General features: G+C 45.5%; 1 protein-coding gene across 1 annotated transcript; it reads left to right on the top strand.

The window, feature by feature from the left end:
* Window positions 1-219: 219 nt before the first annotated feature.
* Window positions 220-26,308, top strand: LOC309363825 (hyaluronidase-4-like). Its single transcript, XM_081900305.1, has 4 exons — window positions 220-350; window positions 21,006-22,014; window positions 24,125-24,214; window positions 25,290-26,308. Exons 1-4 carry the CDS (start codon window positions 316-318, stop codon window positions 25,680-25,682), a joined length of 1,527 nt encoding a protein of 508 aa, XP_081756431.1. The 5' UTR covers window positions 220-315; the 3' UTR covers window positions 25,683-26,308.
* Window positions 26,309-26,363: the final 55 nt, after the last annotated feature.

Here is a 26,363-nt window from a genome sequence, read left to right as displayed (position 1 = left end):
ACCTTATTTTCCCCTTGATCTTCTTCTGTGACTGCCTCCCTCCCTTTCCCCATGTCCCACCCTCGAGTTCACGAGCCTTTTCCTGCTTACTCAGAGATGAGTCACAGGTGAAGACATCGCTGAGCTGCTCCCAGAAGCACCAACTTCTGACGACTCCCGGGCGTGAGCGGGCAGGGTTCGCGGCCAGGTGAGGCGGTGGGCGGGGCCGGTGCTGGGTGGGCGGGGCCAGCAGGTGAGGGGCGGTCCTGTGCCCTCCTCCCCCAGGTAAGCGGCGCCGGGGGATCCGGCGGGACTCAGGCAGCGGTCCAGCCCTGGATGCCTGGACGGGGAGAGATGAGGACGCGGCAAAGGTACGTTTGCGTCGCGGCGTCTGCTAAGCCGGTCCTTCCTATCTGTTGGGAGCGGAAACCTCCCCGCTCCCTTCCTCTCTCGAGTTTCTCAGTGACTCCTTTGTTTGCAAAGACTTCGGGCAATACAAATACCAGCGTCCTCTTGGGAGCTGAGTTCAAATCCAGGGGGTTGCCGTTCTACCTGTTGAAATGGGTCTCGGTGGGCTTCGAGCGTTGCTTCGTGGTGGGTCAACTTTTTGGAGACCTCTTCCTCTTCCTCCGACTGCATTTCCACTTCCTTCCTGCCTTCTCCGGGGCTGCTTTTCCCAAGGAGCCCCTTCTCCCCGTTCCCCGGGTCTTTCCCTTCCTGGGGTGTAGATCCAGGTGTGTAGGTCCGCTAGCGCCGCGCCCTTTGACATTTGCATCTCTTAGCCCTTATCGCCTCTCAAGATCGCATCGACTGAAAGGAGCTGGGGTGAGTGGCGGGAGAGAGAGACGGAGACACGAATGAAGCCCACCCCTCAGTTTGCTTCTGGAATCAACTGGCAAAATCAACGGGGGGGGGGGCATTGCAGCAACCTGTTGAGGCTCTGCCCTGCCCAGCAACTCCACCCTAGGTATTTATTTCATTATCTGTGCTTGATAGTTGGAGAAATTGCCATTCTATAGAGAAAAAAATCACCCCATCTCTTCTGAATATTGATGGTTCCCCTGACCTCAGCACCTGAACCTTGGTGTGTGTGTGTGTTTAAGACTTGTTTTAGTGAAGACACCCTAAAGCTGTTGGGTAGGCTTTGTATGCTAGATGAATTTCAAACATGTACTGGTTGCCTGTGCATCATGTTGTACCCATTACCGAAATGACCAAGCCTACTCAATAATGTCCTGATTCAGTCAAGCAAAGATGGCCCTTGATGTCCCTTCCAACGCTGCAATTCAGTGATTCTAAGATGGGGTTTGCAGGTACCTTCTCTCATCTGGGCATTGGGCAGACCAGACCTCCTTAGTTTCAGCAAAATCGTGACCTCATGTGCCTTGAGCACAGATACCTTGGGGGAAACTTGGATACGTAATACCCATTTCCCTCTCCAGAATTTCTTCTGTGCCAATCCTTACATGCTGTCCTTGTTCAAGTGTCCTCTCTTAAAATACTTCTGTGGAGATTGCCACATATGTGAGCAAATACTCAAGGAGGAGGGGTGGGGGGAAACCTCCCTAAAACCCGGCATTTCTTTTCCTTCATTATGCAACCCCCAGGACTGCAGTTGATCTGCCAATCAGATTTTTATTTGCGGTTTACAAAGGGTTTGCAGCAGCTGTGTGGAGCTTGCTGTGTAGAAGATGCTGTTCATCAGCTGAACGATTTGTGGTGGCTTTTGCCATCACTGAGTGCAGGGCATGGGGCGGAACGGTTTGTCTGCCCCAACACACCATGTACAGAGAGAGTGCCATTTTCAGTGAAGTGCCCAAAGCTGATCGACATGTGACATCCACAGGTATCTTGAGCTCATGCAGCTGGCCAGGAGCTGCCTGAAAAATGCTACTGCTCTAAGCACAAGGTTCTTATGAGCACAGATGTGCACTAAGGATTGTGGACTGTGGAGTTCATGGAGTGTGCTGGACCAGCTTAGACAAAAGTTCCACTTGATCTCTCAGGCATGGTGATAGCTACAGTCAGCTTCTGTTGGATATGAACTTGCTTGTCTGACTTCTCCCCATGATGATCAAAAACCCTTCCAGTGTGGTGTAGTGGTTAAGAGCGGTAGATTCATAATCTGGGGAACCGGGTTCGCGTCTCCACTCCTCCACATGCAGCTGCTGGGTGACCTTGGGCTAGTCACACTTCTTGAAGTCTCTCAGCCCCACTCACCCCACAGAGTGTTTGTTGTGGGGGAGGAAGGGAAAGGAGAATGTTAGCCGCTTTGAGACTCCTTCCGGTAGTGATAAAGCGGGATTTCAAATCAAAACTCTTCTATCAACATAAACAGACCTGCCAACATTCTCTCTAGCTCTTTGGGAAATGGGCTGAAACACATGTTTCATTGGCTAAAAAAGCATTCACTCTAATCTTAGCTATTTATTGCTAGTAGCATTGCCTGGTAGTATACTATAATCAACTGAAAATGGTGAATATAACTGCAACGGTTATGAATGTAGATGGTTATGAACAGAAATGATCCTGCCAAATTGAGCCTTGTTTCCATTTTAGTGCATTGTCAACTGGCAGCAGCTCTCCAGGGTGTTGTAGCAGAAAGGTGGTTTTGTCCTCAACATTCACCCAAATTTCTAGCCAAACTACAGACAGAGGCAGGCGCCACATGTGAGCTTCATGGCTGAAACTGTAGCCATGACACCACACTGGCCGCATTAGTGGCCATAGTCTAAGTATTAAACTACATGTGATGGCAGCAGATCATGTACAGACCCCTTTTACTCTGATTCCCCTCCTCAATTTGGGGCAATTTAACTACAGCTGTAGAAGCGGCCCTGCAAACATGCCCCCTTTCTTCCTCTCCCCATATAAACTCTGTGATTGAGGCAAATCCATGTTTTAAACACATGAATCTATTGCTGCCATGTGTACTTTGAGCCTTAACTGCTCTTTTGATCCATAAATACTCCTTAGCGCAGGAATGCAAGCATTCACAGGCATTTTACAATATACAGTATATATAATGTTATAGTCCTTTAACTACCTCGCTAAGCCAGGTTAATGCAAGCAATTTTATCATGAATGAGAACAGGCTTACAATCTGGGTGTGCATCTGTTGCTTTTCTTGCATTGGTTTAAGAGAGGAAACAAGTTGACTGTTAGATTTGTCTCCCACAAATTGCTGTACCTGTTCTGTTCTGTGAGTAATGAACACATCATTGTTTATGTTTTAAAAGAAGCCTGAAATGATAAAAAATATTTACAACCCGATTAAGAAATTAGTATTTTGGGATATGCTCAAGGAAAAACCTGGTACCTTTTGAGCTTCTGCTGAAAAAATGTTTTGTGCAGTCTTCTGAAATGTAATCGGCCATCTGCCAGATGAGACCCAGACCTGGAAACTGCTAGATAACAGCAAGGCAGGCTGATTGAGCTGAGTGTTTCAACATTTGAGCTTATGAATCCAGCTGTTTAAATCATTGCAGGATTTGTTTAGCTATGAACATGAAATTATGATGTCAGTTTGCTAATCCAGAGTGAGTGCTCTTTCCTGATACATAACCTAAATATATCTGCATGAATTCATTTTCTGGAGAAGTAGGCATGCTTAGGAGAGCTTGATATTTAAGGGAAGATCGGTTAGCAGTACCGCCTCAAGCTGGAGAATATTATTTGGAGATTAGTGTCAGCTGCTACCAAGGGCAAAACTAAACTGACTGTAGCAGCATTGTAGTCTTTGCTACATGGGTGGAAATCTACAGCAAATGAATACTAGGCAGCTATTCCAGACTGAAACCAATTTGACCTGAAATCCAACTGAAATCTGCTGTTGTCATATCTGCTCAGAGTTGCCTCCCCGTTCTGTCCTTTGCCCGGATCCTTTAATGTTCAATGGATTCTATACCGCCTTTTATGGTTTGTTTACTTCCACACATGTCAAAAGTGCCTTGCAGTGCAATTAGAGATGTCAAAACAGTTCAGAGAATGGGGTTCATTATCGTGGTCTCCTGTGGATGGCTGCCTCTGCAACGAAGCCAAAAGAGGAGGAAGAAAGAAAAGGAGCTGTTGTACAGTACAAGCGCAGCCCATTAATTCCTCCGTGATGGTGCTGGCCAACTGAAATGTGGCCATTTTTCTTAATAGGAATTTTTGAACTGGATGCAGGACACAAAGCTACCTCTTCTAGCTGCTCTTTATATGTGGGATGCTTCACTAGAACCTAGTTGTGATGGAAATGTTCACTGCAACTAGGGAGTTCTGCACGCGTTCCTTCGCACGTATCCACATTTTCACCTACAGTTGTTAGTCAGCTCAAGTGTTTGGCAAAGCCTTGGGCTGCTTTTCCCCTATCAACTCACAACAGGTTCTCAGGGCTGGATAGGCCAGTCCTAAACCTGTATACACAGCAGGAAGTTGTAATGAGTTCAGTGGGACGAAGTTTCTAGTAAGCATATGGTTAGGAAGAAGCCAGGGTGGTGGAGTCTCCTTCTTTGGAGGTCTTTAAGCAGAGGCGTGACAACCATATGTCAGGAGTGCTCTGATGGTGTTTCCTGCTTGGCAGGGGGTTGGACTCGATGGCCCTTGTGGTCTCTTCCAACTCTAGGATTCTAGGATTGCAACTTGACTCTATTGGGTAAGGACAAGGAGAAAAACAGGCTAGCTTGGGCTTGTTTATGGATTAGGGTGAAACTTTCCACTTTCTACTAATCTTGCCTTTCTAAGATAAATTAGAGCCAAACTAGACATGCCACATAGCTCGCCCTTTTACAGTTGGTTTTACAAAATAAATAGCAAGTGTGTTTCCTCTCATTGTGAATGGCAGGTGTAGTTTGTGTGTGTGTGTGTGTGTGAGAGAGAGAGAGAGAGAGAGAGAGAGAATCTATTGGATCCCATGAATCTTTGATGTGGATGGTTATCCCATTTCTGCAAGGAGTAGCTGCCAACATGTGACAAAACCTCAACAGGAAATGGTCTAACCCTGACAGCAGACTTATTTTGGCTTGCACTATATGCAGAAACTTTCTCCCACACCTTGAGGCAAAGACAAAATAGAGGATTGTATTCTCCTTTATGCATTGGGCCAGTAACAAATGAGAGGGCCCTATGGTTGTCATGGATGCCATGAAGTCTCAAGTCTGCCCATCTAAGGCAGCCTTGGAGTGAATGTTGAAGACCCACAAGACAAATGTCTTACAGTTCTCCAATATCTCAACTGTTACTTGCTAGTACTCTACCAGTTACGGTATGTTTAGTCAATGCTTGTTGATGTATATTTTGATACATCAGTGTCAGTGGCTGGTAGGCAGGAGGAAAGGCTTTGCAGAGAACCTTGTATAGTAAGGGACACACATAGAAAGCTTTGGTCTTCTGGTGTTGTTTACTTATTCTCTGGGCCATTTCAAAATATTTTTTTTACCAGGGTGTCCACTGTCCACCTACAATGAAGCCATGTTAGCTTGATAGTCAACAGATGTAGGTTCACTCACACTCTGAGGCTGGCAATACAAGGAGTGGAAGCAAGCAGCAGAGCATCATTCAGGGTCTTTTTGAGCTTTTACTGCAGGAAGCAACTGAGCAAGGGGAAGGTTTCTGGGCACTGCACCAGTGGCAGCCTTAGAACACACCTGTGCAGACAGCACCAGTATCCCCGAGGCACAGAAGTCAGTCAGGAATAGCTGCATAGAGAAGAGCTCTCACTTTCAAGTCTCTTCCTACTCCCACCCCACTAAGAACAACTGTGGAGGATTTGGATGAGGGGAAGTACAGCATGTTTCCAATGTCCCCACCAGTTCTCATAAAATCATAATACTTCTTGGTGTGCAGTAGCACCTGGGGCACCTAGCTAATGCCACAGAAACTGTGCCCACAAACAAAGTTACACAGCAAGAAGGTCCAGCGCCAAGGGCCTTCTGGCAGATCCCTCCCTGCAAGAAGTGAGGTTACAGGGAAGCAGGCAGAGGGCCTTCTTGGTAGTGGCGTCTGCCCTGTGGAACACCCTCCTATCAGTTGTCAAGGAAAGAAACAACTATCTGACTTTTAGAAGACATCTGAAGGCAGCCCTGTTTAGGGAAGCTGTACACTGTATTGTGTATTTAATATTCGGTTGGGAGTCACCCAGAGTGGCTAGGGAAACCCAGCCAGATGGGTGGGGTGGAATTGATAAATTACCATTATTATTATTATTATTATTATTATTATTATTATTAACATTACTACTATTAGTGAATCCCACCCTTCCAATTAACATTTAAAGGTTCTCCCTAGACCTGAAATTTTAGCAGGTTTCTTATCTAGGGTACCTTTCTCATGTCTGCTGTTTTCAGACTAGTTTTCTTCACAACAAAAAAGGAGAACCGATTACTCCTTTTTTTAACTAACCTCAAAACTGTAAACACCATCCTCGCAGGAAAACCATGGCAGTTATTCACCACCTTGGAAGGGTCTATGATGCCTGAAAACTCCATCAAATTCTACCAAAAAAAAAAGTACAGATGTGATGCTGATAATACCAAGGTTACAAGTTTAACTCCCCAATATGGGACAGCTCCCTCCCTCCCTCTGTGCATCTGAAGAAGGCCAGATGAGAAAGGAACATGGGAAAGAACCCTCAAGCTGGGCAAACCTCAAGTTGTTTTACAATCTCTCCCTGCAATTGTGTGAAGGAGATTCCCCAGGCAGCTGCATTTCTAGACATTTATTAGCTAGCATTCTGTATCACAAAGGGAATCATCAGGCACACAAAGGTAGTGGGGAAGTCCTTGATTGCAATCTATTTGGAGGAAATTATTCCATTCTTCCATTCTGCTTTGCATGACTGTGCTCTCCAGGGTGGCCTCTTTTAAGAGTTACTGGCCACAAGAAAACCCTCTAGTCCTACCCTTTGGTATTTTTATTTGTCAGGAATCTCTAATCTATGGGAGCTCTGCTCCTTTCCTTCCTGAAGAGAACACCAGTTGCTCCTATTTTGCTGTAGCAGGGCCTGCAAAACAGGGAAGGCTAGTCTTGATTTTCCCCCCATTTAAAAATATTTATTTTATTACTTATTCCATAAAATGTATACACCGCTTGACTGTTAAAAAAGCAGCAACAACCTCAAAGTGGCTTACAAAAATATAAAACCAAAAAAGTTAGGAATTTCCCCCCAGGACATTAAAACATATAAGAAGTTAAAATACTAAAAGCAGATTAAAGTTCACATCAGCATTTCTAAGCATCTGGGTAGGCCTGTCTAAACAGGAATGTTTTTCGCTGTACTCCTGATCATCAGGGTCTAATGATGGAGATCTTGCTATGTTCTGTTCACTTCCCTTGTTTCCCAGCCTGTGTGTGTGTTTGTGTAAGACTCTTAACTGAGACATTCTTCTGGTATACACTCATAGAATCACAGAATTGGAAAAGACCATGGGGGTCATCTAGTCCTGCCCCCTGCAATACAGAAATCTTTTGCCCAACATGGGGGCTTGAACCTATGACCTTGAGATGAAGAGTCTAGCTAATGCCACATTCACAAGATCCAACCTTTGTACTCTGCACAATTAATTAATCTGGAAAAAAGAACTATCCTTGATATTGTATACACTATCAAAAATTGAATTAAAATCTTGATGAACTTTGGGGTCAACCAAATTTCCAAATATTTACTTTTATGCTCGTTTGTTGTTGCATCTTATCTACCATTTCTTTATCCATATTTTTGATTAACATTTTTGTCTTCTTTATATTTAATTTAAAACCTGCTACTTGTCCAAATTCTTCAATTTCCTCTAATCCTTTCTTAGCACTGACTAACGGTTCTTCTGTTGTTAGTACCAAGTCATCGGCAAAGGCTTTAACTTTATGTTCCTTTCTTCCGACTGCAATTTTTTAAAACTTCTTCTGTTTTTCTTATCCTCATCAGGAGGACTTCGAGTACCGATATGAATAGTAGTGGTGACAATGGACACCCTTCAGGGTCATCAAGTTTTAGGAATAGCTTGTCATGGCTTTGTGTATCACACCTGTAATCTGTATTCCAGCAGCAAAGGAAAACGGCTGTGGAAAAGCTGACAAAGAGCCATCACTTTTTCTTATTTTCCAAAAGCTGGCTGTTATTGCTTATTTTGATCACCACATATTTTCTGATTTCCAGAGATGTCTCCCAACTCTTCAAGAGCCCAGCTGGAACAACTGCATATAATTTGAAATTTGCTAGCCAATCGTTGCCAGAGACAATCAGCTTGATTTTCATTTTGCAACTATATTCTAGAACCATCAGGCTAGAACCTCCTTTGGCTTTACTGAAATGATAGTTCAAGATGGTGGGTACCTGAATGAGGAGGAATTGCTCAACTGCCAGCTCTGGGTATGGGACAAATGTTAACATTACAGTTTTCAAGTGGTAACCTGCATGTCAGTGCAAAAATCTATCAAGCGCCAGCTCATCTCCGCTTGGTACATGTTAATGAAAAAGCTGTAGGGGGTATTCCTGCCGCTGAACAACACATTATATGCGTGCCAAGTTAATCAAAGGGAATTGCTTTTGTTCTGATGAAGCTATAAATAAATAACGAATGCACATCTGGCCAAATTTAAATTAGGAATAGTTTTGGATCAAATATAGTTGAGTGCATTTGCCTGGGACTCCTCTGGGATGTCAAGGATTCAGTTAAGGCAGTTTTTATCACGGAGAGCTGGTGAAACGTAAGAAATCGCCTTATACTGCCAGACTGTTGGTCCATTCTAGAGTAAAGGCCAAAGCCCTGAGGTCCACTAATTGGGTGCAAAGCAGTGTATTGAGGAAGGAGGGGGGAATGGCATGACTTGCACTTGGAGTTAAGGAGCAGAATGTTCCTGAGCATATGCTCAGGCACGAAATGTGGCCTTAAGAGCAGAGGCGAGCGCACAGATTCACACAAAAATCCACTCCTGCCCCTCCACCCCAGGTCTGATGTCAGCAACCTAATTGGGGATTGGGAGCCATTTTGTTCCTGCTGTTGTGAAACCATCTGGCAACAGAAGCCCCTGACACCCTCCTTGAATTTGCTACCACAAGATGTAGTGATGGCCACCAACTTGGTTTAAAACAAATTCATGGAGGATTAATCAACCACGCATTACAAATTACGGTGGTTAAATATTGGCTCCCATTACCACTGTCGATATGCCTCTGAATAATGGGGAACGAGAATGGGAGAGGGGCCTATTGCATTCAGGGCAGGCTTTTTGTATCTGGATGGGTTACTAGTCTGGCCTAGATGGGCCTTTGGTCTGATCCAACAGAGTCCTCCTTATATTCTTACTTGCCAATCCTACTGCGAACCACCCAGTCAATCCCAATCTATGTTCTACCCACCCCTGACCAGGGCTGCGACTGAACTTCTTTTCTAGCCATCCTGCCTGAGACTTCTCAATGGAGTGAACCTGGGACATTCAGCATCCATGACATGTGCCTCTGGCCCTGAACTCCAGCCCCTTTGTAAAGCTAGGCGTACTGAGTTAAATCTAAGATCCCTGATTCAAATTGCACTACTGCCGCTAATGATGTGCCAAACCTTGGAAAGCATGATCCACAATGCAGGGTTGCTGCAAACCTACCTTACAGGTAGGTTAGAAGAATAACTGAGCAAATTTATGCGAAGTGTTTAGATTGCTCCAAAATGTAACATAAACACTAAATATTATCATAATCCATTAGCTAAATGAATCATACTGTTTGTATAGCAGGTGGTATTTTCCATTGTGTTTTTAAAAGGGGATAGTGGCACTATTTCCTCCCCCCCTTTTTTTATTCCACTGGAGGAAAAGCAGCAGCCCTGGAGTAGCTTGGATTCTTGCGGCTTCAAACTGCCTCTGCTGAACTTGTACTGTGCATTCCTTCTCTCCCCCACTCCCGCGTCTTCCGCTGTCGAAAATGTTTTGAAGTCTGTTTTGCTTCACGAGAACCGCGAGCAAATCGGGGACCCAAGGGGAAAAACCAAATAGCTACCGTTTCGATCTTGCTGGATTGTGAAACGAACCACAGCAGGTGGGATGGGACTGTATATGCTTCGGGAAATTGCAATTCCCAACGGTTCATGGGGATTCTCATTTAACTCAGCATATTCAAGAGCTGCAAAGCTTTGGAATGAGCACCGTCCCAGCAGAGCCAAATTGTCACCAGCCCTTTAGCCTGAGTCTCGACAGCTGAGGACCAGGGGAAACTGTCTGGTGAAATGAAAGACTTTGGGATTGGCAGCAGCACTTGCTAGCCTCCAGATGTCTGCCTGTCACTTGCCAGTATTTGTGACAGTGAAGCCATCTGCACTGATAACTGCGAGAACTACAGGAAGACAACAGGAATGTAAAATGTTGACAGATCTTGCACGAGATGGGTTCTGTGCCATTTAATTGTTGCATGGGATGGAGTTTTGTAGCAGGCCTGGCTTTTCTGCCATAGTTAAGTTAAGAGAAATTACATCTGTCAAAGTTCTCCTTTGTACACACCTGTTAACAGATACAGGAGCCTTATCATATGTAGAATTGGCAACTTAAAGCGTGCCTCCCCATACATCCGTAGTGAGTCTTCTAACTTGTTAGTATTAATTAGCTGGTTTAACCCAATCAGCCTCACCAACCTAACTGTTTCTGTGTTATATTCTTGGCCCTCAATTTCTTAATACGGTTCAGGAAAAGAGCTGGTCCAAAGTGCAGATTTTTCTATCCTTGCGCACTCATTTTAATAACTCTCTTGATTCACCATGTTGCAATCTCTTGTGATTCTTCTGTAGAGCGTGACTCCTTGTTTTCTGATCAGAATGACCAAGAAGCCGTTTGGGTCAGGTTTCCCCAATTCTCTCATATGCTAGATATCCTTTGGGACTAGCAAACTGAGCAGGACACATCGCAGAAGTGTTGTTTCAGTTATGCCTACGCCTGGGTCCGCACCCACACACTTTTGTCACGCTCACTTTGTTTTGTTACTTGCCGTTCCAGAACAGACCACTTCCTGTTTTTCCTACATCTGCTGGAGTGGCAAGCTTGGGTTTTTAATTAAAGAGTAAATTTGAACAATTGCACGCATATACCAAACCACCGCCACACAAGGATTTGCAGAGTATATACATGCTTTTGGAGAATAGGCACACCAGGCACACATTCACTGTTTAAGCATAAGGAATTCGCCCCTTTGCATTTCCACTGAAGCATTGCACAAATATTGATGCCTAACGGGGCTGGCCCTACCATTAGGCAGAGGAAAGCGGCAGCCTTGAGCAGCTGATTTGGGTTGTGTCAGGAAAAGGCAGCAAATTGTCAGCTATTTAATTTATTATGACTGCACTTTTACTGCCAAGGAGCTTGAGAGGCACTTGTGGGATTCTCTGCCTCAGGTGCCAAAATAACTTGGCCCCTCTTTGGTGATGTGAACCTTGACCAGTGGGGAGGGGTTTCCATTTGTTGCTTCACCTCAGGCAGCAAAATGTCATGGGCTGGCCCTGATCACTAGCTGAGATATGGGCTATCCTTCCTTGCACCAACATGGCAGATTGTAGAAAAATCAGCCATTCTGGAAACTCACACTGATCTGTGTAACAACCTGTGTAACAAGAGAATATTAAACTGAGGGGGAAAGGGGGGTGGGAGAGACCCAATATTTTAAGGAGATTTAGAGATGCATGCTTATGCTCCACTATTTGGCCTGTCAATCTTTCAGCCTGGTGGTGTTTGTTTCACCAATTTCCTGTGTGTAGCCACTAGGTGAAGCAAGGTAGACTAAAATGCTGTCATAATGTATTCATTCATGCTTTGGGTTGCTGTTATGCCTTGAAGAGAGGCAGCAGAGCAGTTAGGTAGCTTTAGACTCTGGACTGTATTGTCTTCCACTCACCCCCTCTGTAAATAGTATGGTATGGTGTATTGATAAACCACCTTTTAGCCCCAAAGAAATATACAATAAAGGTACAATACGTAAAAGACATAAATGAAAACCATATAAAATAGCTGTTGTTCTCACTGAGGTTTTTTATGCATTGTATTTTTCTGTATTATTTTGCTATGGTAATGTGTATTAGTTCAGAATGTCCTAAGCCAGTCCTACGCTCTGTGTGCTTTATTGGGGGGCTACTCATTCTGCAGAGTGAGGCCCTGGATTTCTGCCCCAGAGTCTCTTGCCCAATAGGCACCACTGCAGGGGAGGGATGCGCCTTTCTTCCTGTTGTGGTGGAGCAAACGTATTATGATTTGTCACTAATGGAGTATAACACCATGACATGTGCTGGGAATCTCTGGCAGAGCCGTTTGACCACTCCTCTTCCTCCATGCTGCGCTGTTCTTTCCCTCCAACCAGATGGCACCTGATGCCTCGGGGGACTGGCAATGGGCTAAGGTAGCCTTTAGTCCAAGCACCGTTTCTCTGATCCAGACAGCCAGTTGTGAAATATCTGGCCCTTGTTTCCTGCCAGTTTTGCTTCAGTTGCCTACTTGAAATTCATTGGAAGGTTTGGGCTTGATTCCCACCCTGCACCATTTGGTCCTCCCAGAAATGCTAAGGCATGGAGGCAGTTTTGAAACTGAACTCTGGAAAGACATTCCATTTAAGAAGGTCCCAGGGTCAGAAAGCAATATAAAAGTGGGGTTGTAGTTAGTTTTCGGTGCCAGTCTGGGACATTTTGTTCCCTGAAGCAGCGGGGGTCTTCTCCCTCACCCCCACCGCACCAGGGCCAACACTTAAAAATCTATACCTTGGCTTTCTAGAGCAGAATCAGTAGCCTTTCTTGCTCTGCACCTGTGTTTAGGTGTACCTAAGAAGAGCCCTGCTAAGTCAGACAATCGATCTAGTCCTGCATCCCATTTTGCACAATGGCCAACCAGATACTATTAGGGATCCCACAAGTAGGGCATGAAGGCGACCTCTCTGGTTACCTAATCCTAACATGTGCAGTAGCTCTGACAGAATCTACCTCCAGAATATTCCTCCTTTTGGGACCATCTATGAATGATCTACTGTTTCTGGAGAGGGTAGGGACAACCTATAAAAGACTGTCTGACACATTCCCAAGACAACCTCATTGTCGTGCAGTAGCAGAAGAGCAGTGTAAGCTTGTTTGGGCTCATGAATTCTAGACAAAGATTTTCCTTTAAAAAACATACATTCCAATTCTTATCTTAACTGATCCTGGGACTTAAAGTCTCAGACCTGTTGTCAGAGTTGGCCCACATGAGGCAAGGTGAGGCAATCGCCTAGGGTGGCAGGACCCACAGGGACAGCAGATCCTGATGTAGATCTTTATTCCTTTCTCCGTAGATTCCCACTCACCCCTTCTTCCCTGGCAGGGTGTGTGTATGTGATTATGTAGTTTGCTTCAGGCTCCAGATGCCTAGGCCAGGCATGTCCAACAGGTAGATCTTGATCAGATCACCAGTAGACCCCTGAATGTCCATTGTAGATCACTGGTAGATCACTGGCTTCCCCAAAGAATCTCCTCTCAAAAAAAGCTCAACAACTTTGACCTGAACCCCTCAAAAGGGGGCGTGGGGTAGATCACTGCCTGTTTGAGTAGATCGCAGTCTCTTGGGAGTTGGCCATCCCTGTAATGCCACCCTCTCCAAGGTTTGCAAGTTAAGACGCCGCCTAGCACTCCTGTTCCGAACTGGCAAGCGCAGCCTATTCGGTTTGGAACTTTGGAGCGACTGTCTCTCTTGGCAGCCCGCGGGGTCCCTTTGCACATCACAGCTGCTTGGGGGCTGTAAAATGCATCGGAGCAAAGGAAAACCAGGGAGCTACAAAGGCAAGGCTGCTGCCGTCTGCTCAGAGAGGCTGTGAAGACAGGACAAAAGTGGCTGCCGCCGCCCGCCCGTCCTTTCTCACGGGGTCGAGCGCAGGCGAGCTTTCTGTTTGACTGAATGAGCACACACGGCACTCGAGCACGAGGTTAGCCTGGAGGAGGTGCTCACAATAAACACAGCTGTCCACCGAGCACACAGACATGGGCTGTACCACTTCAGATGCAGGGGGGAGCAGCCACAGGTAGTTCCCCCTCCCTTCCGGGTCCCTTGGTCTAGGGAACCACCTCCTGGGTGTCTCTGAGCACAAAACTGATGTGCAAAGGCATCTGGCAGGGATGCAGGCGAGAGGCACTCAGGCAGCCTGAGAAAATAGAGGGCTTGGTCCTAGCCAGAGGGGACCCACGGAGGGCGCTGGCGTAGCAGGTGCCCTCATCTCCCAGGTCTGAGCCTGACTCTTAGGAGGCAGACAGAGCACTGGAGGGGCCAGGAGGAGGTGGCTGGGTCCCATGGCTGCAAAACTCTTCAGGTAGGTGCCCCTTCCCCTCCCTCCCCACATGTTTTCTTTTGTTTGGCTGAGCAGTTGTTTTTGTATTGTTCTTTGGAAAAGAGGTGGGAAATCCATTAGGGCTGCGCTGGAAATTCACCTGTCAGAGCTAGCAGCAGCCAGAGAGAGGCTAGTCTTTAATCCAACCGCTCACATGGACATTGGGGGTGGGGGAGGTTTGAAGTCATGAGTTGCAGAGATGCAAGTTTGCCACAGGCTCTTTAGTCTTCCGAAAGCCTGCCTTTTAAAATCAGAGTGGGTTCCCATTCTCTTCATTCGTAAAAGTGGCTGATGGAATGAAGACACAGAAGGAGCTTGGCGAATTAATGCTTTCTGCTTCTGATACAAGCAGCCAGGATATCTTGAAGCCTTTGGAAAATTGCTGCTTCCTTGCTTTTAAAGTATCTGTACTCTTTCCCTCTACTCCTATAGTCTAATGTTGGAACATCCAGGAAAGAGAATCTGTGTCTCCCTTTCTGATCACATTCTTTCTGTGGCTCGTCCTACTGCTTATTTAATGGATAATTGTAGTTTGTAGAGTTTCTGGAATTTTATGTGACTTCCTTCCCTTTGAAATGCAATTGTTAAATGACTGAAGTAAAATAGCCTGCCTCTTATTTGCCATGAAATGCATAAGAATGAGAGAGAACAATTCTTATGTATACGCGTGCGTACACACACACACACACACAAAGACACACACCTGACTTGTGTCCTCCTATAAACAATTTGGTAAACAGCTCCAATTTTTAAAAACAGTTTTAAATGTTTAAACTGTAGCATTGTTGTGCATAAATTCCTGTTTTGTAGTGTTTATTTTTCTGCCTTTTACTTCAGAGGGAGACCAGAATCTATGAAAATAAACTTCACAGGACCCTCATTTACAGACATGGAGATGCTTAGCATTACTTAAGTGTGCCCCCGCCCCACTTGCATGGAATTCAATGCATCCCTTGCTTAAAACATTGATAATTGAATATTTGTTATTTATATTCTTGCAAGCTCAGAAAATGCTGGAAACGTGTGAAGAATAAATAGAATGTGATGGTGGTGAGAGGAGTAAACTGAGAAAGAAAGCAAAATGTTTTCAAAGGCATCAAATGTATCTTGTTTTTTCTTTATTCTTTGCATTACACCAGTGATCCTGCTCTGTGTGGTTGCCTGAGTCCTTAACCTTTGCTGGATCATGTCCTAATTTATTCTCTAGCAAGCAATTTCAAAGCACTCATCTGGCAGGCAGGATGCTACCCTAGCACAGGGGGGGTTGTTTTTGTTTTTCTTACAAAGTTTCTTCACAAAGTTTTCATACCGTTCAGAGGTTAACTTTTTTGCTATATCCTACACCTGAGAATACTTACTGTTACCTAGTTTTCAGCATGATGTTTTTGTATTTTCAGGCACAAATGTAATATTAATTCTTTTAAAAGGATGGCTGAGGGCAATGTCCGATGAGCTAAGAGCTTTATGGAAAACGGGATCATGTGGGAGGCAGTCTTATGTATCTGTCATAGTCTCTCCAGAAACTCCACCTGGATTTACAGCTTAAAGAATCAATAGCTGCCCCAGAGCATTGATGCTACCATTCTCTAAAGAGCAACTGATGCTGAACACACACCCTCCTATATATCATTGTATGGGATCCACTTAACGGCCATCAGAACTAAGTGCCTCAACACGAGGCCCCCAGGGGTCAGTGGACCCACACAGAATTGGCAGGAATAGTTAATGGCCATTGTGACAGAGCAATTATTATGACAACCTGTAGGTTTGTGTTGTAACTGTAAACTTGGCCCAGGAAGTTACATTAGCACAAAAGGCTGGTTTGCTGCTATGGCACCAGTAACACAACTGCCATTCCATCACAAGGCCTCTTATTTTTCCCACAATAAATTTTCTCATTAATTTGTTTGAAAGGGGAGAGTTGGCACAGGCCAGGATTTAGGGATGACTTCACCATAGACTCCTGCAACAATGGTTTTGGCACAGCCCTATGCACGTTCTGTAGAATAGCAATTTTATAATTAACGATGATTGGCATGGGAACTTTCGCCTCGAGATGGAAGTGCGCATGATGCTGAAACTGTCACTTGAGGGTGCATCTTTGTGCAAAACCTTAAAACAGCTGGTGGGAAGGAATCGCCAGGCTTGCAGCATGGTGGGCTCTATCCATGACCACCATCTACAGTTCTATGATCCCTGTGAAGGTTCTTCCTCTCCCCCAGGCTGCTGTTAGTCCCAGAAAAGTGTTCCCATGGGCGCCACTTCTGTTACACTGGGAGCAAGTCCTTCTGGCTGCTCTTGTAACTGCACACAGAGAAGGGGCCACGGCTCAGTGGTGGAACATCTGCTTTCTGTGCTGAAGGCCTCCGGTTCAATTCCCATCAACTCCACATAAGACTTGGGACTCAGCTATACAGCAGCAAATAAGGTGTTTTGAATACGTATGTTGTAAAGTGCACTATACAAATGTGACACAAGATGGCGACCGTGAGCTATGCCAAATTCAAAGTATTTTTCAAAACGTGTTGTTGTTTTTTCAAAGCATTTCCACAGCATTTTTTATATGTGTGTAGGTTCCACCTTGGAAGTACACAAATAATCCGGCTCTTACAAGACAGGGAAACTACAACTTTGCATGTGAACCCCCCGACCCCCTTTTCTGGTTCTTTCACTTTCCTGTAGCAAAGTCTTGTCTTTGCCTTGCAATTTGTCGCTATTCTCTTCCATGATCCATTTCTGCAACAGGAATTGAGTGGTCCAGGAAGAGGTGGTGGGCTTGGCAGTGGAAGCATTACCAATCCTTTCCTTTTGGCATGTTTCTGCAGTGGCATTTCAAGCTGCGATGCTGCTTTTAACTCATTTATATTGTCACATTATCATTTAAACCTCTGTTCATTTACAAATAAATATCACAACTACGCAGCAGTGTGGTTATTGCTGGCTCTCTGGAACAAGCACATCAAGATTGGTCTGTGTTAAAAAATTTCCCCTGAATTAAGCCAGGTTATCAAACAAATGCAATTCTGTCTGCCCTCTCCAGTAAATATCCCAAGAGTAGCATCACAAATCTGTCCCCTCCCCCGAATACCTGTTTACCCATGTAAGACATATGAACATGCATATGTATGCATTGGCACACTAGGGAGTACCATGTTATCCTGTTTATCGCTCTGCCACAAAGTTGCCTGGCATCCTTCCAGCAGCCTTCTCAGAACTTAAGTGAGCTGGCATCTACAGTAGCAAGCGCATGAATTATGAGCAGGAAATCTCCTTAAGCTCTGAGCTCACTGGGTGGCCTTAGGCATGCCCTCCTCTCAGTCTTCGCTTTCAATCTGCGAAATGGGGATAATAATGCCAGCACTTACAGGGGCGCTGTAAGGATTACTGAGACACATGAGAAGCACTTTGAACATTTCAGGGGGGAAAGCACTATAATTAAATATTAGTGCATTATTAAATAAAATTGGTGCATGGGATGTGAATCACATACGCTACCCCGGTGAGGAGAAGAAACTAGCTGGCAAGTATTTAAATGCTGTTTTCATGGCTCCCCTGGAGTAGATCCCTCTGGTAGATTTACTCACTGTTTAGGAACACTCCTGAGATGTAAATTATGTCTTGGGAGTCAAGTGGGTGAATTGCTATGCCATTGAGACGGAAGGCTAGGTAGTATTTAATTATAGTTTGTTCTCCATCCCCACTGCTTAGAGAGGAGGAGGGGGGAAGTCTTTCTTCTGGGAACAAACTCCCCCCCCCCCCGCTCCCTCCCATACAATCTGCTGCACTGAGAGCTTTGACTCTCCAGAAGGAAATCTTAGCTCTGTATCCAGTGTTGCCATTTAATCTTCCCTGGAGGTCTAGTTAGTGCTTCTGAAGCTTGGGTTCAGATAAAAGCAACTTCTCCTTTACAGCTTGGGGGAAAGCTTATTCTGCTCCTGGGTTGCTTGGTGAAAGTGGTGCTGCTGTCCTTAAACAGAGGGCAGCATGGCACACTACGCTGGCGCTGCTGCGAGCTCCTGATTTTTGATGATTTCACTGTAGATCCAGGGGCTAGAGAGATGCTGAGTGGCTTATAGCATTTATCTGGGAGATCTAAACCACAGACAGAAGCAGGAAAAAGGAAGGCCCATTTACAGGCACTCTGCTCCCCAAGTAAGTTAATTGGTGGTTTGGCTATTGCTTCCTATTTTCTGGTCATCATCTCTGAAAAAGCCACTAAACTCCCATTGTGATTGCTTTTTTGGCATTTCCCCTTCTAAATATGCAAATACACCTTCAGGGCCTTTTCAGGTCTGGATGAAAGATCTGGTGGAGATTATGAGAAGAATAAATAGGGAGGAGTCAGGAAGAGGAAAAGAAGATTTTGATTTTTCCTTCCAGGCACTATGGTATCATCACTTTTCAACCTGCCTTTCCTCCTCCTTTACAACAACCCTGTGGAGTAGCACTCAGGGAAGTGGCCACATGGCTAGCTCAGCAGTCAGATGGGATCTGAACCGGGACCTCCCTGTACAGCAGCGTTACCACCACCACTGCCTTTGATTTCTCTGTGCCCCCTGCCCAGCCTCCCTCCCTCCGTCCTCTGCCCATGTGCAGAGTTTCAAGCTGGGCACGCTCCACTGGCTCCTACCCACCCAGAGGCCTCTTTCTACCCTTCATCCTGGTTGATATTCTGCCCCCCCAGTCCCTCAATAAGCCTCTGATTCCCCGCTCTGCAAAAGCTCACATGGGGGCGCTTTGTTCCTCGCCCCTATCTTATCAAACGTTACGAACTTTCTGGCTTTCACGCTGCTTCTGCCCTGCCATGTTATACAAGGTTTTCTGAGAGCTCTGGACATTAGTGGGGTAATGCATTTGACTAAGAAGCGCTTCACCTCCAGGGAAATACTAGGCTTTAATGCAGGTCAGCAATGATTGAAAGCTGTAATCATCAGATGTCTGCTCTGTGGCCTATGCAGAATGAGGTTAATGTGACTACTCAGTTCCTGGTGGAATTGGCCTCACTGAGAAGGGGAGAACGGGATGCTTGCAGTGGTAGAAGGGGGAGGGAGCACCTTGAATGTGCCAACAACAAACTGGAGCTTCGATTCAGAATGTATATCCATGTTATTTTATAAACCCTAAAGTTGCATCAGGATTTTGTTTTGTTTTTTGTTTTAAATCAATGGATTAAATTATAAACTGGGCTAGGGAACATGTGGCCCTCTAGCCTGTATTCCAAAGGTGGTTGTTGGACTCACGCTCCCATCATCCCTGACCACTAGTCATGCTGTCTGGGGCTGATGGGAGCTGGAGTCTTGCTAATGCAGGTTCCCCTTCCCTGTTTTAAACAGAGAAAACTGCTAATGACAAAACAGACAAGGCTATAGCGACACAGCAAAGGGAGGCCACCATTTAGGCACTTGGATAAATAGCACTGGGAGCAGATTTGTGACCCTGGAGCCGGGTGGCCTCTAAGGAGTAGCAGCAGCAGCTCTCCTTCCCTCCCTCATGTATGCTGCAAATTGAATTACTCTGCAAATTAGCTGGAGGGAAACCTCTTGCAGCCGCGGCAATTAACAAAAAGGCAGCTTTCCTTTCAGACCTGATTTGGAGAGAATGGAGCCCTTAAAAAGCCACCACTCACCCATTGAGTTTGCCACCAGTTGTCCTTTTCCTACCCAGTCTGCTTTTGACCCCTGACCCTGGGATGTGAGACAAAAACAAGGGAAGGGGCAAGGTTTCATTTGTGCTTTTTGCAGCTGGAGTCTTCAGAGGCTCTGTGATGCTCACAAGCGAAAGGAAGAACTTTCTGACGGCAAGAGCTGTTTGACGGTGGAACAGACTCCCACAAGGGGTGGTCAGGCTCTCCTTTCTTGGAGGTTTGCATTCACTGCCTTCCAACTCTACAGTTCTATGATTGTAACGTGGCTGTCGGATGAAAACATTTATGATAAAGAAGGCTTTACATATATAGCACTAGTTAGTGAGGCAGGAGGCAGGGTGGCCAACAGCAGGCTGAGCCAGGGCTGAAGACAGGCAGAGCAAACTCATTCTAATTTTGCCCCATGGTTCGCACAGAGGAACAAGATGCTTGTCTTTTGCTGCACACAAGTTAGCTGGCTTGATGGAGATGTCAATTGCCAACATGGTGCCCAGAAATCTCCACGTAGATTTCTGCAATTGGGCCTGCAATTGTGGGGGAATTAAACACCTGGGGCGTTTGACCCTTTAATCACTTTGCTTTCCCCCAAAACTATCCAAGACACACTCTTTTAAAGCTTAATCAATGTATAACTTTTACTTAATGTACTTGCAACTTGCAAACTAAAATATGCAACGTAGGTAGGTGTTAACTTACATTGCTAATATATCTTACATATCTAAGATAAATACTATTACAGACTAACTGAGACAGTCAGCAGCACAACAGTTCAGCTGCTCTCACATGAAAGACTAACTGCCATAACTGTACCAACTGAAATAACTGCCTCTGGGCATGTGACAGCACAGATTTCTATAGCCCTTGTGAGCATTAACCCATTGAATTAGCATTTTGGGTGCTTCCATCCCACAAATTGGACCCGTGGCAGTAGCAAAATGCACCTGGGGAGTTCCGAACATTGCTGCATGGGGAAATTGATTTGTTAGCTGTTAACCAAACTTCCAAATTGGAATACGGTTGGGTTTGTTTTAGAATACCTGGCCAGTCAGCATCATGCTCATGTAACTCTTGACGGGCCTCTTGTCTTTCCTGCAGCATTGCATGCGATGCAGCACCCTCGTGCTCAGCCGGGCCACCCGTGTGGGCATCCGCACCCTTGAGGCTGTGCCAGCCCTTCAGCCGCCATGCCCTCCTGCTGCTCCTGCTCTTGTTCCCAGACCTGCCTGTGGCATCTCCCGACCTGAAGCCGTCCTTGCCTCCCATTGTCAAAGAGAGCCCCTTTCTGGTGGCCTGGAATGCGCCCACCGCCCGGTGCTCGGCTGCCTACGGGGTGCCCCTCCGCTTGGACTCCTACAGCATCCTGGCAAATGCCCAGGAAGTCTTTGTGGGTGACAACGTCACAATCTTCTACTACGACCAGCTGGGCTTGTATCCCTACTACTTGAACACAACGGTGCCGCCCACTGCCGTCAACGGCGGCTGCCCTCAGAACGCCAGCCTGACAAGGCACTTGGAGCAGATGGAGAGCGACCTGACGGCAGCCATGCCCTCCAGCTCCTTTGCGGGCCTCTCTGTGATAGACTGGGAGAACTGGAGGCCCCTGTGGGTCAGGAACTGGGACAAGAAAAACGTCTATCGGAACATGTCTGTCCAGCTCGTCAGGCAAAAGAATCGCCATTTGTCAGATGCCCAGGCCGAAGTGCAGGCTAAGTGGGAATTTGAGACGGCTGCCCAGGAATTCATGTCTAAGACCCTGCAGCTGGCCCGCTCTCTCCGCCCCCAGGGCTGGTGGGGCTACTACCTCTTCCCAGAGTGCTACAACTACCACTATTTGGATAGTTTTGAGAACTTCACAGGGCACTGCCCTCCGCTGGAAGTGCAGCGCAACAACGAGCTGATCTGGCTCTGGGAGAACAGCAAAGCCCTCTACCCTTCCATCTACATGGAGGAGGCCCTGAGGACCTCTCCGCAAGGGAAGAAGTTTGTGTGGGCCAAAGTGGGGGAAGCCCTGAGAGTGGCGGAGCTGCCTTCTGTTCAACATTCCCTCCCTGTCTTTGCGTATGCCAGGCCGTTCTACACCTACACGATGAAGGAGTTGTCTCAGGTGAGATACTTGCCCTCTTCCCTACCTTTGCTCCTAAACTGCACACTGTGTGTGTGTGTGTGTGTGTGTGTGTGTGTGTGTAGTGTCCATGCTTTGAGGCCCAGTAGATTTACTGCGCAGCGAGGTTGTGAACTGAGTCTGAATCTTAGTTAGAGCTCTGGATCAATGGTAGCCAGTAAAGGAAGGAGCCTTGTGGCAAAGAGGAATGGAAAAGAGATAAGGTGTTAGTTGATTTCTGAGTTTATCTCAGGACTGTGTGAGTTGCCACCAACTTCACTCCTGGCCATGGTGATGCAAGCAAATAGAGGGTGAGAGGGCTATTGGGAGAGACCTATTTTGTTTGGATTAAAGCACAATATTTATTGCAAACATTTCAATACCTTCTTCATCTAAAGTGACTCCACGATGAATGGCATCCTTTTTTTTAATGTAACTATTACAAGGGGTTGGAAGAGATGACACTTCCAATATTCATTCATATTCTCTCTCTCTCTCTCTCTCTCTCTCTCTCTCTCTCTCTCTCTCTCTCACACACACACACACACACACACACACACTCTTCCTTCAGCATGTGAACATCCCTTCTCAACATACGCTATTAAATCTGATACACATGGCACTAATGTTGAACATTTAATACCTGCACTCAGATTTCACACCACTTTACTGGCCATGCTTGCCGTGGTTTTCTTCCCCTCCAACTACGTGCCAATTAAGTGTGTCTGCGTGAGCAATTCTCAAATATTTTGGGCCCTGTGGCAGGAGTAGAGATCCATTAGGAATCTTGATTTTCTATGGTCGTGTAATACTCAGTCATAAAAATGTTTAAAATGTGTGTCTGTGTGTGTGTGTGCGTGTGTGCGTGCTGTGTTGGGAAATGTTATTCCATCTCTTTTCAGGACTGGAAATTTTACTGTTTCACAAAAACCTCTTCTGTTGCACAGAAAGCGAAATGGATTAGGTTTATGGTTTGACAATAAACTTACTCCTACTCATGCTCCATGCACACACACACACACACACACACACACACACACACACACACACACAGTCTTCCCTTACACTGTGCAGTGTCATTAGCCTCAAGTGAGACTGATATTCCTGTCTAGCCATTCAAGCATCAGCAGTGGCCGTATTGGGCTGTATACAGTGGTGCCATTCTGCTCATGCAACAGGCTTCTGTTTGCTCAATCAAACTTCCTTCTCCTTTCCTCTGCAGCCCCTGTGCACCCTCAAAATCCACCCAGAGGACCTTCCAGAGCATATTTGGGGGGGGCATGTGCAGGGAGAGGATAGGACGTCCTATTGCGTTGAGCAGAGTCGCATTATTGCAGCACTGGACACAATCCACAGCTTGGGTGTTTGTTCTTGACTACAGCAGCAATAGAGAATATCCAAACTGCGAGCGAATGTCAGATTCCTGGTGGTCTTTGCTTTTAATTCAAAAGGAGATGCGATCCAGAAGTTGCCAGCAACTCTCTTATCCATGGGGGCAGTACCAAAGAGAAGGCAGCAGTGGAATGGGGTGCCCTTGCTAAAGCTTTAGTGAATAGCTGGGAATTGCTACCAATACTCTTGGCTCTTCTTTCCCAGCCCTTGCTGCCTGTACTGAGCACTTCTGAAAAACATGCATTAGAGGGCTTGATTTCATACAAGTAGTGTGTGAGTTGCCTGTAAGTTTGTAGCCCTGATGGTTGAGCAAAGGGAAATACTGGTAAATGTCTTGAAGCTGGGTGGCTAACCTGGACCTGGGCCCTCCAGATCTTATTGGATTACAACTCTCATTATACTGACCACTGGCCATGCAGGCTGGAGTTGAAGTCCAACAATATCTAGAAGGCTTTGTCCCAAAGCTTCAGAAATGAGAAGTCAAACAAAAAGGAACCCAGATTCGTAACTGTGTTTATTCAGTTCAACATTATGATTTATAAACTCATGTAGAAGCTATCTTTCTTTATAAGCCAACTGACTCAGATCTTTGTATGTATGGGGAACAGTTCTATGAGAAATATTATACCAAATATATTCTGGTGCTCGACATCCACCAGAAACAGCTTAGGTATTTACCGTAAACTTGCAAATTAATGTGTGCTGGTTTCTGTTGTTCTAGACAGACTTGGTGTACACCATTGGGCAGGCTGCAGCCCTGGGGGCTCATGGCATTGTACTCTGGGGAGACGCAGAGTATTCTCGCAACCGGGTAATTTTAATGGTAGCCCTTGAGGCTGCTTTTCTTACTCATTCTTTTCTTTTATCTCTCTTGTTTATTGTTCGGCATCAGCTGATGGGCAAAGGGAGGAAGCTGAGGTTCTACTTTGTATACTGGCTACTTAAAAGACTAGCAGAGAGTACCATGGGGTATTTAAAATGTTCTAACTTCACACACTGCTGCTTGCTCTTCTATATATGCACATCTGCAGATACACAAATTCCTTGTGTGTAAAAAAAAAAAAAGATGTCAGGGAGGATTCTAGACTAGTCTTTTCCTTGACATCCTAGCTCTTGCCAGGGGTATTTAAAAAAAACAACCTGTTCCTACAATCTGAAATGATGCACCCCTGATACAGATTTGCCACTGTCATGAAAAATTTGGGCTAGGCATTGGTATGCAGCCAGTGTTCAGGTTACAAAACCTCTCCTGTCACAGACCCGCCCATGTGATGCTAAGGGAATAATTTTAAGGCAGAATCAACCCCTTTGCAAGGATTTTGTGGCCTTGGTCATGTATACCTGAAGGATCATCTCCACCCCCCATTGTTCAGTCAGGACACTGATATCCAGCGTTGAGGGCCTTCTGGCGGTTCCCTCACTGCGAGAAGTGAGGTTACAGAGAACCAGGCAGAGGGCCTTCTCAGTAGTGGCACCTGCCCTGTGGAACGCCCTCCCACCAGATGTCAAGGAAATAAGCAACTCTCCTACTTTTAAAAGACATCTGAAGGCAGCCCTGTTTAGGGAAGTTTTTAATATTTAATGCTGTATTGTTTTTAATATTAGATTGGGAGCCACCTAGAGTGGCTGGGGAAACCTAGCCAGATGGGTGGGGTATAAATAATAATAATAATAATAATAATAATAATAATAATAATAATAATTCAATTCCACAGGACCCCAGCCTCAATTAGGACATTTTAAGTGCTAGTCAAATAGGAATAAACAAGTCCCCAATACCATTAAATTCCAGTATTTTCTGATAGATTTATTTAGTTTTGCATCACAGACTTTCTCTGGCATTTGTAGCTCTCTATTAACTCTTGTAATAACTGTTTCCCTCGCAGACCAACTGCTTAAAGATTCAGGACTACCTGAATAGCACCTTAGGCCCTTATATTGTCAACGTGACCATGGCGACCAAACTTTGCAGCCAGAAGATCTGCAACAGCCACGGCCGCTGCATTCGCCGATGGATGGACTCGGACAGCTATTTGCACCTCAGCCCTGACACCTTCCAGATCCAAACAGTAGCAGAGGGCAACCAAACCCGAGTGCTGGTGAGAGGGCAATTGAGACGTTGGCAGGAGGACAAAATGAGAGAAGAGTTTGTGTGTCACTGTTACCAGGGCTGGAATGGAGAGCGCTGCTCTGCCCGGGGGCAGGGCTTCTGGCTGCGGACAAGTAATTGGTTAATTCTTGGGGTCCTCCTGTCCACACTGTGGGGGTGTTGTTTGTGAGCCATTTGGACCAGTTGTGATACATGTGGATTTTTTGTGTGAAGCCCACAGGGGTGAAGGGAAGACCAAGACAAGCATGGTGTTTGGTGACAAAGGTGTTGTGAAGTGATCTGTGGCTCCCACTGATGTTCTTTCTCCTTGTTGTGTTCATCTGGAAAAGTGAGCACATATGGATTTTAGCCTCCAACAACTTCCATGACCTATGCAGGATTCTATTCTTCCAATACACTGAAGATTTTCTTTTAAAGTTTTGTAACTCTCTTCACCAGCATAGCTGCAGCTTTAATATTCAGCGGTGCATATTTTCCTAAACTGTGACAAGAACAGTAGTTTTCTAATTGTTTTTTTTTTTAAAGCAAAAGATAATTCAGTCAGGATCTGATATTTATAACAGTTAAATAATGGCACAGTCACCTTTAAGAGAACTGTACTGTATTTAAGCAGATTATTTATACAGAAGAAACATTTCCTACTTGAACCAGATAGGAGTCCTCCAAATGTGATTGGTAACTGTTTAACTGATGTGTGTCTGTCTGTCTGTTTGTATACGTCAAGCTACCTCTCTTATTAAGCGGGAGCAAGATTTAAAAAACTTTCTAAATTAAATATTTTTCATGTGACACAGATTGACCTAGCATTTCAATATTGTCACCTACTGAAAGCCATAACCACCAAGATCAG

The sequence above is a fragment of the Podarcis melisellensis genome (genome assembly GCF_964234715.1).
Source record: "Podarcis melisellensis genome assembly, chromosome: 2".
NCBI lineage: Eukaryota > Metazoa > Chordata > Lepidosauria > Squamata > Lacertidae > Podarcis > Podarcis melisellensis.
The sequence above is the reverse complement of the archived record's forward strand: the minus strand, read 5'-3'. Positions and strand labels throughout refer to the sequence as shown.

Bases quoted from the DNA above. Each gene is read 5' to 3' on its own strand.
- LOC309363825 (XM_081900305.1), top strand. From the start codon at position 316: ATGCCTGGACGGGGAGAGATGAGGACGCGGCAAAG. The intron at 351-21,005 runs GTACGTTTGCGT...TCTTTCCTGCAG, and splicing joins GAGATGAGGACGCGGCAAAG to CATTGCATGCGATGCAGCAC. The intron at 22,015-24,124 runs GTGAGATACTTG...CTGTTGTTCTAG, and splicing joins CGATGAAGGAGTTGTCTCAG to ACAGACTTGGTGTACACCAT.